Below are 16,602 nucleotides of genomic sequence, written 5' to 3' on the forward strand. Positions count from 1 at the left end.
GAAGATCTTAAATGCTTCGCGATTCAATGTCGTATCTTAATTGTTATTGTTGTAGCTGTTGTTGTTCTTGTTGTTGTACTTGTAATGGAGGTGGTTATTGTTATTTTAAGTAGTTGTTGTTGTTTGTTCTTGTTGATTGGATTGGTTTTTTTGGTTTGTTGGTTTTTTGTTGGGCTTGGTGACTGAGGTGGTGCTTGTTGTTGTTGTAGTTTCCACTAACTGTACTAGCTGTACTTGTTGTAATGTTGTTGTTGCTAACTGCAAATATGACAAAAGTATAGGTGAGTAAGGTGAGTTGAAATCGATGCACAGGAAAAAAATAAGATGATGAGATCAATTTGAATAGCTTCATGCCACGAAACTCACTAAGGTTCGAAAATCTAGTGAATGTGTATTCGAAAAGCAGCTGAAGTTTGGTCAACAATTATTGATCCTAACAAACATCTTATTTCTTTCCGTGTAGAAGTTGTACTACTGCGGGACTAATTGTTCTTAAATAAAACAAAGTTTTCATTCGAGTTTCTTTTGTGTATAAGTTTAAGTTTTTCATTTATTTGTTTTTCGTTTTCGTTTTTGGGTTTCTGGTTTAAGATCAAAGAATTTGTATTTTATGTACTGTTTGTTTTTGTTGTGGATTTGTTGAAGTGGCTGTTAATGTTTAAAAATTTTTGGTTTTCGTTATTTTCCGCTGTGTTTGCTTGCCGCAACGTTTGGCTTAAAAATAAATAAGTTTCAATGATGGTTTTACAATTTTTCTTTGTTCTTAAGTTTTTGCATTTGCACTACAGCGATTTCATAATTTGCTTATTCTCGGTTTTCTGATGCTAACAACATTTAATAAATAGTAGTTTTGAATAGTTTCTAATAATTTGTTCATTGTGTCCATTACTTGTGTGTGTGTGTGTCTGTGTGTTTGTGTGATTTGGTTCGACTGTTTTTCCTGTTTACGCAAATTTGCTGTGCAGTACATGATATTTTTTACGTTTTTTTGCGGTTTGTTAATGCGTTTGCCTCGCCTGATAAGATTGATGTGTGTATATATATAGATATAAACGTATATATGTATATATATGTCTGGTTATGGCTGATTATGTCTGTGTGCCTGTGTGTAAATGCGACGCAGAATTATTTTAAAAATTAGTTCGTACATAGTCAAAAATCGGTTATCAAAAGGACTTTGCTGTGATTATGTTGCATTCCATAGGCTTATACATATGTAAGTATTATGTATGCGTTATGTACGAGTGTTAATGTATGTCATACGTGTACTTAGTATATAATTATGTATGTGTGTATGCGTGTTATGTATGCAAGAGTAGTGTGTGTCCTCAGTTTTCACATTACTAGCTTATTACACCTATTAGCATATTACGAATGGCTAACGACTCTTCAACTAAACACTTAGAAAGTTCGATTTAAATTTGTCCCTATTTGGTATTCGATTTTCGATATCCCTACCGTCCTGCCATCCACATCCACATATGTATGTATGCTACACCTCGCAGCGTTCAATACAGTCGCGTCCTTGGTGAGTAAAATAATTGTTAACCCGCTGCCCGAACGCAATGAGAAATTCGAAGCTAGAGGCGGAAACGGCGAAATTGGCTTGTCCATGCGTTAACTGTTAAATTTAGTTAATGAGATTGTATTTATTCGGTGGATTAGTTTAACAAGTGTATGTGTGTGGTGTCAAATTCAGAACCCATTTCCGCCACACAGCAAACCCTAAATTAAAGACTGAACTAACTAAACTAAACTAAACTAAACCGATCAACGAAAATTTAACTAAATTGCATATTAACATAGCTATTATTATTATATGAGGGTATGGGTGGTGGGTGGCCTGTGTCTGTGTGTGTATTTTAATCGAACACAAGTCAAATTATATTGCACAATTGCCCTGCGGTTTGTGTGTGTGCGTTTCCTGTAGTGTCTCTGTCCTCGATTGTACGTGTGTTTGTTTGCGTGTATGTGATGGCTTACAACCGTTTGGTTATTGTTATAAATGGAATCGTCATGGCTGCCACATCGGAGTGCTGATAAACTGCTGCTCCTGCGGAGCATATACCGCATTCAAGAGGCCTAAGCACCAGCACACATACACCAACTAATTGCAGCCTGAAAGTATGCAATTACTGAGGGCAGGGCAACTCGCTCGCATCTGGGAGCTTTAAATTGCTAATAAATTATTTAGGTCCCAGCCGGACGGCGGTGCTCCCAGGAATAGGTTCTTGATCGGACCTCTGGGTATGTGTGTGTGTATGGGTTTACTCATGCTGCATGTCGGGTAACTAAATAATGTTAGCTAAATACCAGGCCTAAACACACTAATACTCGTCTCGTTCGTGGGGAAAATGATTTCGAATCGAATTTCGTTTCTTGCAATTTCGTTTACGTTGCGTTGTGGCTTACATGTTGTTTTGGTTTTTTTTTTACATACTTGCACACTAAGACATTAAGGTATGTGTGTGTGGTTGTGTGGTGTGTTCAATAAGGAATCGTCAATATATATTTATATAGGTTTCTAATACATAATAGACATCTATTGGAAATTCAAACGTGCTAGCATTTGCTTATGTTAAAATTACTCATATTATTTGATTTGTATTAGTTTTTTTTTTCAAAATTATCACCAGTAATTACGCATACGACTACACTATGCAGTTGTCCGTTTGCCCCTAAAAACATTCCTTCGTCCTTGTCTGTCTATGTCTGTGTCTGTGTCTCCTGGTTGTTTGTCTGTGTCTGTTGTGTAGTGGGTGTAATTTGTGGTGTAATTATGTAAGTATTCGCTTCTCATACATGTAATTGCATTACTAATAACGCCAAAGTAACTTCTTTGTTAATATTTGCGCTTCTTGCTTAAGATTTGCATGGTTTAAGATTTTCTTGCTTTTAAAATTGACTCGCGCTACCTCCTCACTTATTAAAAACTATATTTGAATGTATATATGTGGATGTAGTGTCGTATTACTATGTATGTTATGACCTCTGATATATATATATATTTATATATAAATATTTATGTATATAAGTATTTGTATGTGTGTATGTAAGTATAAACTATAAGCCTATAAGAATATAGTTTTAGTTATTCATCTTTTATTCATTTCTTTTCATAGGTTTCTTTATCCTTTAGTTATTTCTTCCTTTGTTCTCATTATGCACATGCATTCTAGATTATTATGAATTCGTTTCGGTGTACAAAGTTCTTGTTTTGTTTAGTGTTTCTCATTTGCCTCTCGGGGTATCCAACTAAAAAACAGAAAACGATAGTAGCAAACAAAAGCTCTCACAGGATCGTAGATGTTTAGCAATCTGAATGCGGCTCGTAACTGGTAAGCGTGTTCAAGCGGCACGGAAGTAAAATAGGTCGAAAAGCGCAAACCGAAGACGGAAACTCGCTGGTGTCGCTAAAAATCCTTGCTTCAAAAAGTTTGCAATATAAGGCTAAAGCTCAGTGAAAGACACTTCAGAAACTGGAGAGCATTGCTCCGCTGTTTCTCCCACTTTAAAGTAGTAATGTACCCAGTTTTCAACTCGTGTGTGGTGTCAGTGTTGCTGTTTCATAATTGGACGGTTTCACAAATTTTAATAATTTCATTTTGTTTTGATTTGATTCTTGGTGGTTGTCAATTCAGTATTGAATAAACTGGTCCATTTGTGTAGTTGGTGTCATTAGGCGAATTGACTAACGAACTAAATTCAATTCATTGAAAATACACTCAAAATATATGGACTTGCCAATGGGAAAATGGCACTCCGAACGAACCAATTTTTGTTTGGGTGGACAAGTTCAAGAAAATTGTGAGTTGTTACTTTAAAAACAGCACCTACCTTTTACCCCATGAGCATTATTCTTTTCTGGAGTTGAAAACTACGAGGCAATTGCAAACGTAATTTAAATGAACTCATAATAAAGAAATCGCTACACAAAATGACATGCAATTAGCAAAAGCCAGCGGTTTGGGAAGGCCTTCATAACAAGTTCTTGTCGTTGACAACCTTTAAATGATCTTGTTTCAATTCAACAAAATTTTGTAACGAAATTTGACTAATTTTCTTTTATTTAATTTCGAATGCGTTTAAATTATATTTAAATAATTGCTACTAGGAGATTAGTTTCTTGCTAAATTTAGTTTTGGGAACGTAAGCGCAAAAACATAAAAAAATTGTCCTAGTTTTTAAATTTTTTAAAATTGTGTTCTCAAATAATACTTTAAAGTAATTACTTCTTATAAATTATACCTTACACATATATTTTTCGATTTTTCATCTTTGTTTGCTCTATATGCTTACATACAATTCTTATTGGCGTTTTCGTAGAGGGTTGTAAGGATTATGTCTGTTCGCAGTTTTGCTGCTTATTGAAAAGTGCTCCGGGTTTTAATATTTCTTTTTTACATTTACATTAGTAATGCCTAAATTGTATAATTTCAAAACTTAGGGCCTTAAATTTGAATGCTTCAAAATTTTGATATGTTCAAAATTCAGGATAACACTAGAGATTATTTGGCATATAATTTAGTTTAGGTTTATTTTTCCATAGTCGCTGTTCTCATTGCCCGAAAATAAGAAGTGAAAAGGATGTGCGTTGAAGGATGCTATTTAACTATACTTTGCTTTAAATGCTTTGCGAGTTTTCTATAGTTTAAAAGCAAATTATTTGTCATGTTTCAATTCCTATTAGAACATACAAAAAGCTGATGGTGATAAAATAAAAATACACTGCCAGATTCTTTTACATATATATATATATTTATATCAAAATATGAGCGCGCATGTTACAAACTCTGGGCTTAAAAAATACGCTTTTAAAAAATAACAACAAAATTTAAATATTAAATAAAACAAATCATATAAATACACGCATAAATATATTTATGATTTTATATATTTAACTGACATTGCTGTGCCTCCTTTTAGGCAAGTACCAAACGATTTCACCAGCTAAATATATAAATATATTTATTTGTTTCTATTTTTACTCATACAAAATTAAACATAAGAAAAATAAACACAAAATAAATTGTGTTCAATGTCAAATAAAACTATTAACAATATAAAATTCAGATTACAATTTGTATTTTCGTAAATTAAATAGCTACCGAGTTTGTTATTTATGTTATATTATATATTATTGTATTATAGTAGTTTGTTTATTGATCTGATTATGATCTAATTAGGAGCTTTAAGATCGTTGTTGCTTTACGTTCTTAAAAATTATTATTTATCATTAAATTTGTAACGAGATTATTTTCATCTTTATAATTACGTCTCGTTTGTCATTAAATCATGTTAATTATACAAATTAAGTACAATAATACTTAACTTTTAGAAAAATATTTTACAATTAAGGATTACAAAACAATTTACATAATAACTAAGACACTTGAAATAATTACACAAACTAGTGAGCGAAATGAGAAAATTGCAATAAATTAAATAGAACAAGCGAAGTCTCGATTAAAGCCCAAATTGCACATAGTATTACCGATAGTTAAATGAATGAAATGATCTACGCGAAGTCCCAACAATCTTGTCGAGCTGTGAACTTCGCAAAGTGTGAAGAAAATTCGTTTAGCGGCCCTAGCATTATGTATTGTGTATTCGTTGATTTGCATTAAAAACAAATGTAGTGTAGAACAATGCCTTCTGACGGGCAGTTTCGAGCTCGGATCTCTTTGGGTCTCGAGCTGCCGACAGATTGAGCTTAAAAATAAAACACGATACAACTCAAGTGAACTCATTGATTATATGGTGTTACATTATTATCTTGCATCTTTCATCCCGATTTATGTTTATGTTATAGGTAATCTAACATACGCCTTTGATATGGTGTTGTTGCTGTTGCTTTATTGCTGATATCTTTAATTCTTTTGTTTTCGTCTACTTTTATTCGCATTTGCAATACGCCCTCACCCATCTTTAGTAGTAGCTTTGCTTTGCTAACTTCACTTGGAGTTTTGAAATGTTTGGCTCTGTCTTCCAATTTTAAAACGCCTCAAAAATATGTTGTTTTGTTGTATGTTTTCTGTCGTCTGCATGTCTGAACGATGCTATTTCTTAACTAAGCTAGATGCTCTTTTCGGTTTGCACTTAACTAAATTATATTGTAGGTTTTCATCTTTTATCTTAGCTTGTTATTTTTTTAATATTTTGTTTTGTTTTAGTTATTTTCCTTTTTACATTTAGTGTAAATTAAAATTAATTTTAATATAAATACAAATACATCTCATACATATAAATTTATGCCTTTTTCAACTTTGTAAATTAAGCACAAAAATTATGTTTACCGTCTTGTCTTTTTCTTGTTTTGTTAATAGTAAAAACATTGGCTTGTGCAAGTTTTTAATTCATTCCTCTGCTCGTTTTAAATTCGTTAAAATAAAAAACTGTTAAATCAACTGCCATAAACGTGCTGCAGTGCTCGATTTTGCATAACTAAAACTAATAAATTTGATTTAAAATTGCTAAATTTTTGGTTTTAATTTACACAAATATTCCTTTTTCAATAAATATTTTTGTTAAGACTTTTTCTCACGCCCGAATACTTGTCGAAATATTGTCCAAAGAAATGTTTCCTTTTGTTGCACTAATAATATATTCGTATCGAAATGAAAATCATATTACATTACCTATACAGAAGTCTGCCGTGGGTTAGGGGTAAGGGAAGTTGGGTCAAGGGTCAAAGTGCATTTTAGTGGAAAGAGCGGGTGGGTGGAGGAAGGGGGAATTTGGAGTTATTTTCACATGCTTTTGAGTTTTGAATTACAATTATTTATTTTTGGTTTAGTTTGTCGTTTTTTATCAATTAAAGAATACATAGTTTACAATTGGTTGGAGTGTTTCCATTTTTTGTTTTGCTGTTGTGTGAGAAAGTCCTAATGCTTCATTGTAACAATAATAACAATTAGTTTTTTGTATTATTTTGTTTGTTTTCTTGTTGCAACGCAAACGCATGTAATTCAATGTAATGTAATGTAATGTGCATCAAGTGTGTTTTAATTTGGTGTGGCTTTTAAACGAGGCCATATCGTACATAGGCTGTCATACTAATTAGCTGAATTGATATATGGTGGAATTCAGTAAATCTATGCAAATGGCTCGTATAAAAATTACATGCGTTTGCGCCTAATTGTAATTCCTTTTTCTTCAATGTTTTTCATTTATCATTTCATATTTGTTGGTTTCTTTAGTTGATTTAGCAATCAGTTTGTTTGAAATTCCCGCATTTCATGTCGAATGTGTAAGCCATCAAGTTGGTGGATCGATCTGTAGTTGAAGTTTCAGCTATTGGTGCAGTTTGTGGCGCATTTGTTGCTGATTTTCCTGTTGCTGTTGTCTTTTGCATGTTGTTTGCGACCAATATCCACAGTGTTGTTCTGTATTGTGTTCTAGTTAAGCCGGTTGTTGTTTGCTTGCTTACACAATCGTAATCAAATCTCAATTGTAGATGTCCACCTTGGAATCCACCTCGTTCTCCTTCTCGATCATGCCCTCGCTGGCCGCATTGTTCCAGGCGCCGTTCATGCTCTTGGATGAGGAAAAGCACAGCTTCATGATGAATGGGAACTTGGTGCCTGTGTGGTGAGAAGGGGGAGAGAGCACGCATAAAAGATGTATAAGGTGGTGTGGTTCCTTGGCGAAAACAATGGTTATGCGCTGGCATATTTATTCATTAAGTTATGGTGTAGTATAGTGTATAAGTGTTGTATATTCTTGAATTTAGTTTTATTGATTTTGCAAGCGCAATCTTCGATTGTGCGAAGGTATTGTGGAAGGGGGTTGAACGATGGGTTGGAAATGAATAGGGCCTTTTGCCAATTAGGGACCGCTGGCTGAATGGATCCAGGGTCCTGTTGCTGCCTATTCTATGCCTAGCCTAGTCCTAGCAATCAAAATCCCTTAAATGCGAAAACAGCATTGTGGCACACGGTATGTGTGCGTGTATATGTTCGATAGAGGGTGAAAAGAGCCATATATTTGCTTTTAGCATAATTCTACCGGCTGAAAGTACGCAATGTGGCCTCTGTGTTTGCAATCGGCATGCACTTGCATTTGCATTCCATTGCCATTTCCATTTGCGTTGCGAAAGGGGCATGGGGCATGATGGTCTAGGTCTATGCATTCGTGCGATTGTGTTTGCGTTCCTTACACTTTTAATTACTATTTACCATGCACTCGAGCAACCCTCGCAGCAGCATCACAAATGCGCCAACGACAAATAATCAAATCGAGGATATCGACAATTTATGCATGAGCATTGAACAGTCCTATTGGCCACTTTCCTAATCGATTTCACCAGCCTTTGTGTGTGTGTAAGCTGTTTTTGAGGTAACTACTTTTCTGCCTGAGCAAGTGCAATGCTAAATATTCGGGATGTCAAATGAATATTGCCCATGTAAACATGCTCATAAAACGCTAGAGTTTGCCGAATAGTAATTTGTTTTTGGGCGACCTGCTGTTGGTGAAATATTTATGCGAAAACTTTATATCGGTCGTCAACCCATTTGTAACCGAGCCGCGAGTCCTGAGACTAATTGTTAGAGAAATCCCGCCAGCGGGTTGGGTGGCTGGTTGCTGCGACCCATTTATGAATAACTGCAAACTGAAATTGTTTATCTTAATTACCAAATTAAAATTTTCATCGCAGGCAGAGACGTTACTAAAAAGTTTGTTGCCCAAAAAACAACGCAAAGAAACACGAAAGGTTAAAGTTTGCATTGGTGGATGGTGAATGGTGTTGGTTTTCCCGTTCTGGGTTCTGGGTGTTGCTTTCCGGTGGCATTGGGGGTGTGATATTGACGTGCGGCTGCTGCACAACAGCGCAAGTCGAAAGGCCATGCAAAATAGCTGCCGAAACTTTTGACTGCGAGTTTTTGGGTGGGCAAAAAAGTTATGTTGCCTACCTATTGGGGCGTGAGATGCCAAGGATTTTAATGAGAATGAGAGAGAGAGAGAGTGAGAATTTTGTGTAACTTTTTTTTTTGGTTTTCGGAAGGGTGGCCACATAGATTTGACTTTCTTTTTAATAACACTTAAACACAACACTATCTCACCTTTACCCTCAATAGGCAGATGGTTGCACTTCATGATAGCCAGTACTGCCTGCGAGATATTGGAAAATTCGATCAGTCCGGACGATGAGCGCTCGGTCTTCAAGGGGAACAGGCGCACCGATGTGGCGGGCACATCTTTGATGTTGAAGATTCCAATAAGTTGGTCCTCGGTCAAGCCGGGCGGTGTGTTGAAAAAGTGCAAAATCTAAACGAGAATTATAGTTAATTATGATCATGTAAGGCGATGACTTGTCCAAATCCTACCTTGCTCGGTGGTTGAATGCGATTCTTGCTGGCCTGGGCCGGCGATAGGAAACGATTGTTCTTGGAGCCGGTGTACTCCTTGAAGCTGGGCGAATGATCGGGCAGCAAGAACGGGTTGATCACCTCGGATAGGAAGTTCTGCTTGGAGAAAGCGATCTGTATCTTGCCACCAGTGCCCACGGGAATGTTGTTCAAGTGCTGCACGCAACGCTCAACGGCCACAGCGTCGCCCATTTGCACCATGGCGGTGCCCTCTTTGGTCTTCAAGAACTTGATCTGCAAGGAAGGGATGGAGGTGGAAAAATCGTAGTTAAATCTCATATCATATTTTCGCCATAATTGTTGCAACCCACAAGTGACGCTGGTCACCTGCCACGTTCATCTCAGCACAATTTAATTACGTGCCCCAGCTGGCCGGCACTATGAAGTTTATACCCGATTCCCACACTATGTGTGTATCGCTCTGCCCAAGGGTGACTCGGGCTGATTGAATTCTCTTGTCGCTGTCATCTCTCGCACTTAACCCAATATTTCAGGGGAGTGCGAGGGGGAGGAGAGCGGAGTTCTACATTTTCATTCAATTCAATTTAAAATTTCCTTCAAACGCAATTATATAACAGAATGGCGTCCTTAATTCTCCATTCATTGTGTGTAAGCACATGTGTGTGTGTGTCATATGAGTGTATACGCCCATCACAGCCACACCCACAATGGTTTTAGCCGTGCCCTGCCTTATATTGGGTCATCAAAGTCAGTCGTGTACGTGCCCAATAGCCAAAAATAGCTGTAAAATATTATCATTGCCTGTGATTTTCACTTGACAAATATTCGAAATATCATTTGACACTTTCTTGTATTATTATGTGTATAGGAAATTGAGAATGCTGAATACGCAGAACTTGCAGCTGAGTTTAATTGGATTGGAAGCTTTCTATGAAATATAAGATGCTTAGATAGCAAGGAGAAGACTTGGATAACCATTGGCTTTCGCTCGTAATCCTTCACACCTCGCTGCCAGCGTTGCGTTATAAAAGTAATTGACCATAATAATTTAGCCAGAGAGTAATTACAAAAGAGCCGGGAGAAAGTGAAAATCAATGGAAATGCTGGCGGCTCGGCTTGGATAATTCGCCCGTTCATTCACTCGCTTCGTTGGTTGGTTGACTGACTGCATTGGCAAATCAATTTTCTGGCCGCCGGCAGGCATTGAACTCAGTGTGGAGCTGCCTTTTGGCCAAAAGCTGAAACGAGTTTTCGCAATTGACTCGGCTGTTGGTCAGCAAAATGGGGAGAAGTGGACAGAGAGCACCTGTCCAAATTGGACGACGGCCGCTGCAATTTTGTTTTTCAAATGCCTCAATTTGGCGTATTGATGTCGGGGTTTTAAGTTTTTTTTTGTTGCTATCTTTTTGCACGCACTGAGAATTGAGTTTGGCATTTAGTAAATTTTTCGCCAATTTGATATATTTTCCACTCGGTTTGGGGTCAACCGAATTTAATTATGACTGCAGGCAGGCACTTGGTCAAGTTAATTGCCAGTTTGAGCCCCACTGCGCAGGCAGTAAACAATTGTAAAAACGTCAAGATAGGCTCCTCGGGGCGATAAATTCAATACTCTTTGCTGCACAAATTATAAGCTCGTTTAATAAATTATTCAATTATTAAATATCACCCATGTCCTTGGCATACCCAATTACATTATAATGAACTGCAAACATTTCAAAGCAAACAAAGGCAACTGCAGACGGCGGTCTGTATGTAAATGGGGCAAACAATTTGCTTATAATTAAACCAAACCCCCTGACACATCCGCATGCAACTATTCCGACTAAAGTGGGCCGCAATCAAAATGAATACGCCTGAATGGAGTACAAATGGTAAGAGGGAAAAGCTGGCTGGTTGGAAAAACCAAATAAAAACTAAATGAGGCTTATCGAATTCGAATACAAATACGAATACGAAACTGAAACCGAAACCCAAAAGCGAGACACGAAACGGAATCATAAAAATAAAGAAATGTATAAAAATAAATATAGACCATAAATCAGTCAAGCAGAAAGCGAACAGATAGCCCTGCTGAATCCCCCAGAAACAAAGGATAATGAAATTACGAACATGCAAACATAAGGCCACCATACGTACACTGAAAATTATATCCTAAACGAAAGAATTTGCATCATATTCTTCTAGTACTGAGTGGTTTTCCCAATTGCATGCTATTTTTTTCAGTGTATATAAGCTCTAGCCAGCAGGATTCTTTTGGCCAAATCAAAGAGCGCTTCATGGCTGGATGGTCACTGCTGGATGGTCAACAGCCGCAGCCGCAGCAGCGGCAAACATTCGGTGCGTGTCTAATGAGCTGTGCTGTACTACGGCTGCTCAGTCACCCCCCTAGACTTTGCCCCACAGCCCGCCGCCCACTTTGCACCCCCTTTTCACGACCCCTAATGCGACGCCACTGCGTTAATTAAACTGCGACCCTCTTTCGCCCGAGATCGCTTTGTTGTGCAATGTGGCATGGTGTCTGCTCTGCCATTTGATTTAATTGCTCACGCGCAACTCAAAAGCAACAGCATTGGCTGACTGAATGACCTATGCTGCCCCCCACCGTCCGCCAGTCGAACTGGGTGCCCAAAACACACCCCCCACATTGTATCTAAATGTTTTTTTAATGTGTATTTAATTGAGTGCGTGTATTTCGCTTTGGCCTTTAAAGGACCCACCCCAACCTCTACTCCCTATATTTGAGTGCTCCCCAAAACCTTTGAACCTGCCAGCAGCTTGTCGATGAAGTTCTCTTCCTGTCCTATTTTTGTCATGCCATTTAACCTGAAAATCAATTTGACGATGACTTCATCGCCCGGACCCAGAAATAATTAACCAGATTGCTTCGCTGGGGCGGAAGGAAACTGCTCGGCAATATTTTCATGGGCTGGGAAAATTGTGGAAATTACAAATCGCAAAATGCAAACAGAATTCAGGGAATTCCCTTGGGTCCCTCGTGTTTCATATTTGACACATTTGGCAGCCAATATCGACACATATTTTTCGGGAGGTTAATCAAATTTCTTACAGTAAAATGACTATGCCAAACCCTATTAGGATCAACCTATTGAAATCATATACTATGTATTTCCGTTCCCTCGAATCCAGCAGGCTATTATTAGGGCATTCGGACTTCGTTCAGCATATTTTAGGGAAGATACGATCCGGAATGTTTTCCTTGGGAATCCCATTAGCACTAACACATGGTGTGATGAGATGCTGGGTGGGTGGGAAGGAAACTCATGCAACGGCACTTTGATTGAGTGGCCATCAATTTCTCATTCGCAATTCAAACATGTCGGCCCATAAACTCACAGATACATCCAAACATACCCACACACACTCGCAGCACATCAATATACATATGTACCATCCGTGCCCATCGACTTTATAATGAGGCAACAACCCTGGCTTTTCACTCTGTGTGAACTCAGTTGCATAGCGACAGGCGCAGCGAACCGAGCATTTTCCGATGGGGGAAAAGCCTGGGCAAAAAACGAGAGTTGGGCCAAAAAGCAGAAGCGAGTGGGTGGGTGGCACAAGAAGCAGAATGTATGCTTTTGGCTTAGCCCACCGACCGTCCGACCGACCAGTGAATAATGTTTGCGCATAATCATTTTTAATGGCTAATGAGTAGTTTCCGTCTCGGACAGGAAGTTGGCAATAAATCTGACCCTATGGGCATTCACTTTCTCCTCATCCTCTTTCCTTTTAAGCCGGGGTGCAAGTGTCAGGAAAAGAAACTGAACTAAATAGCCGCGCCTTGAATTATCGCTCCCACCCACTAAAGTAATGACCAAATGAGTTCTTTTGCGAACATTGTGGCTGCATTGGTTTGAGTAAAAAATGAAAGCAAAGGTCGGTTAAATTATTCGCTAATGGAGGTCAGTTGGTATATGCACGAAAAAAAAGAGAAAAACAAATAGAGGGGAAGTGATGCAAATCGATTTACAATCGTGCACGAATCCCTGCAAATGTTTTTTATTCACTTTCATTTGCTTTTTATTTTTGGTTCTCATTGGCTAATCCATTGCAGTAAATCTCAGTAAAATACTGTATGAAATTCGCTTTCCTAATTAAAGGCAACCCAAATATGGAAAAACAACTGAAGCCCTTTGGTAAGTGATATTGTACGAAGCAGTGAGAACTCCCCTTAACGGTATAAATCCTTTGAAGGATTGAAAAACGTTCGGCTCCCAGCTACTTCAGTGTGTGCAGTGAAAGTGGTTCCTGTGGTCTCCTACAGTCGCCTTGACTCGCTTTATCACAGACATAAACTAAACAAAACATGTCAGGGAGCCACCAGAAGCCAAGTAAGGGAACCATTCCGCCCCGTTGTCCTTGGCGAGCGCAATTGTCAAAGGACACACACGCACACTAGCTTGAGGGGGCGGATTCATAGTAGCAATAAAATGAAAGCTATGGCACAACACACCAAAGAAGTTTTTAGCATTTGACTTTGATGTCGGTGGCACTCCCCACAAGCTCATTGTTCGGTGGGTGGTTGCGTGGTTGGGTGGCATAGATAGCTGCACTAAATGCTCCCCAAGCGAGTTTTCCTTTTCGCCCGACTTTTCGACTAACAATGAGCACATTCTGAATTGCCATTCGCCAAAGCTTTTTAATGGATTCTTTTTTGGTCGTCATCGTGTTTTGATTTACAAGCCAAGGCTTGCCAATCGTTTGTCCATTTCTCGAGAAGTAAGGGTTAGGTTCTTTCTTTGTACCCCCCCACAGATAAAGCTGATGACGCTGCACTGATTGCTGTCCCGAGGCGGTTCCCTCCAGCACACACACACATATGTACATAGGAGGAGAACCGAAATGCCCATACATGGCGGGGATATTAATCTAAAACGCTTTATCTAAATGTGTTTTGCCAATCCAACTGGCCCATCGTATACAGCCAAAGGTTCAAACTGGCCTCGGTCCTTTTATTGCCTTTCGTTTTATTTGCACTTTTACAAATGGCACACAGACACAAAGTGGTCTTGCGGTTGGATTTCCCACTCAAAAACACCTTTTTTCCCCCAACGGCCGATATTTCGCAGCAAAGTGCTGACAGCCAAGCAAAACGGCGGCAATGAAATGCGTATTTCCGCCTTCTTTTTGTCAGCTTTCTGGCTAAGTGCAAGTTGAGGATATATCCAACATTGCTTTCTCTTACCAAAAGGTCATAAGCAAAAGGGTTTAAGGGGAGAAAGTGGTGTGTGTCCCTTAAGTGGTGGTTATTTGGATGTCAATAAGAGCGCTCTCTTCCCATATTTTTAAAAGGCTTGTGTATATTGTTTTAGCTCTTTAAAAATATTACAAAATCCCGGAAAAGTAAATACAAAAGGTTTCCACTTACCCGTGCCACGTTGCCGTACAGGCAAACCAAATTGAAGAGCTTATCCGTGTTGGAAGTGTCGTGGTCCAGGCCGTAGACCATCATGACGGCGCCCTGAAGATTCGCAGTAGGAAGATGGCAACGAAAACAAGAGTTAATTAAATTCGGTCTTGGGACGTGGGCGGATGTCAAGATCAGAAATTGTGGACAAATAACAATTGTATTTTTGCGCACCACCTCTGGAATCTGGAACGTGGCAAATGGAATACTCACCTGAGCCTGTCCTTGCGGTGTGAAGGCCACGGGAGCATTGCGTCCGGGCACAACACCGGCGGGCTCCTTCATCAGGCCAGTGGGATGGATGGCGGCACCCTTCCAGTTCTCCGGTGTGGTGGTGTGATATTCGGGGGCACCGAATGGTGGGAAAGCGGCTCCGGGTCCCAATAGCGGTGGCTCTTTAAATTGATAAAGATTGTGCGATTGAGCTGGGGCAACTAGTTGTTGGTGGTGGTGAAGGTGTTGTGGATGTGGTTGTTGTTGTGGTGCTTGTTGTTGATGTTGATGTTGTTGGCGGAGGTGGTGTTGATGGGGAACATGTTGTTGTGGTGTCGGCAGTGTTGCTACTGCGTTTTTGTACAATTTTGTGTTTTTTTTGGTTATTCAATGCATGCAACAACAATGAGCGATTACAAATTAAAAATGAAACGAAACAAAAAAAAACATTTTTGTTAGTAGTGCCAATTGTAAATAAACTAAAACTTAAAGCTAGCTAAATAATTATTGTTGCATGAGTGTAGGCTTTGCTCCGAGGTTACCAAAAGTTGAAGAGTTCCTCTTCTCACCCCTAATATCAAAATCCCAAACCGGAAAGGAAAACCACGAAGCTCGGCTTATAGACATAACTCGTAGACCAGGGGTGGATTTCCACGGGGGATTGAGTAGTGTGCTGCTGGAGCTGGAAATTTTTGGCTGCGGTTTGGGAAAATGGTGGCCCCTTTTATGCCGCCTGCGGTTTGGCATGTAAGTTAATTGAATTTTTGGCAGGCGTAGGAAAAAATGTGCAGAATATACAGCCCAGCTAGTTGGTCTACGGGATTCCGTTTTGTGTTTTGCTTTGCTGGCCGGCCAACCAAAGAGTGGCATCAAAATGGAACCACTCGGTGTATTGGTATTATCCCATTCCAGCCAAGGCAATAAAAACGACGCAGGCAATAACAAAGTTCGGGTTGAACCACAAGCATCGCAAATCTGCCGACGTCTTGTAATTAAAGCGAAAACTAAGAGAAACTACGACCAACTGCCAAAATGTCGCGGCAAATATGGCTGAGACAGCTCGCTAGTTGGCAGGCAGGCATTTAATTAAGTTTAAAAGTGTCGCCAGGCAGACACACACACATGCTGCTATTTTTTGGCCTTGTTTAAACCAAACACTTTAACCTAATCACACTCGCAAAGTTGAGGGAAAAAGTGAGAGACGCAGCTAGAGAATCGCGTTGGAAACTCAATTTGCATGGCGCTTGTTATGCCAAAATGGCTGCCCGAGTTGCCATTTCGGAGCTGTTTTTGTTTTGATTTGATTTAGTTGCACCACGTCGTCCTGCCAGCAAAGCCAGCAAACTCTGTGGCTTCGCAATGGGGAGTCAGTCGTCGAGTAGTAGTATTCGTCCTCTCGTCACGGCTGGTTTATTTTGGACTTTGGGGCTACCTGACAAAATATTTGCATAAAAATCCATACTCACACACAGTGGGTGAAAAGTTAGGCAAAAAAAAAAAAAGAAAGAGTGGTTGAAGCGAGAACCAGTTGGTGTTTGTGCAAAAATTCTGCCACTTTTATGTTGGCTGTCCACTGTTTTTTTTTCGCGAATGAGCTGAGGAGCGAGTCCAGTGCAAACAACACAAATT

At 39.1% G+C, this 16,602-nt stretch overlaps 1 protein-coding gene across 27 annotated transcripts in view; it reads right to left on the minus strand.

Annotated features, from left to right (window-relative positions):
• Positions 1-4,880: 4,880 nt before the first annotated feature.
• Positions 4,881-16,602, minus strand: part of LOC117138084 (heterogeneous nuclear ribonucleoprotein L) — a 94,146-nt gene continuing 82,424 nt past the window's right edge. For 12 of the 27 annotated variants that reach the window (XM_033299933.1, XM_033299917.1, XM_033299916.1 and 9 more), the window contains 5 exons: positions 14,974-15,323; positions 14,722-14,814; positions 9,327-9,602; positions 9,063-9,267; positions 4,881-7,583 (listed from right to left, as the gene is read on the minus strand). In XM_033299933.1, coding sequence (XP_033155824.1) covers positions 7,447-7,583; positions 9,063-9,267; positions 9,327-9,602; positions 14,722-14,814; positions 14,974-15,323 — 1,061 coding nt within the window. In that variant the 3' untranslated portion in view covers positions 4,881-7,446. Of the gene's footprint in view, positions 7,584-9,062; positions 9,268-9,326; positions 9,603-14,721; positions 14,815-14,973; positions 15,324-16,602 lie in introns of those variants that run through there. The other 15 variants (XM_033299928.1, XM_033299927.1, XM_033299925.1 and 12 more) reach the window with 4 other exon arrangements.

Source organism: Drosophila mauritiana, chromosome 2R (assembly GCF_004382145.1).
Source record: "Drosophila mauritiana strain mau12 chromosome 2R, ASM438214v1, whole genome shotgun sequence".
Classification (NCBI taxonomy): Eukaryota; Metazoa; Arthropoda; class Insecta; order Diptera; family Drosophilidae; genus Drosophila; species Drosophila mauritiana.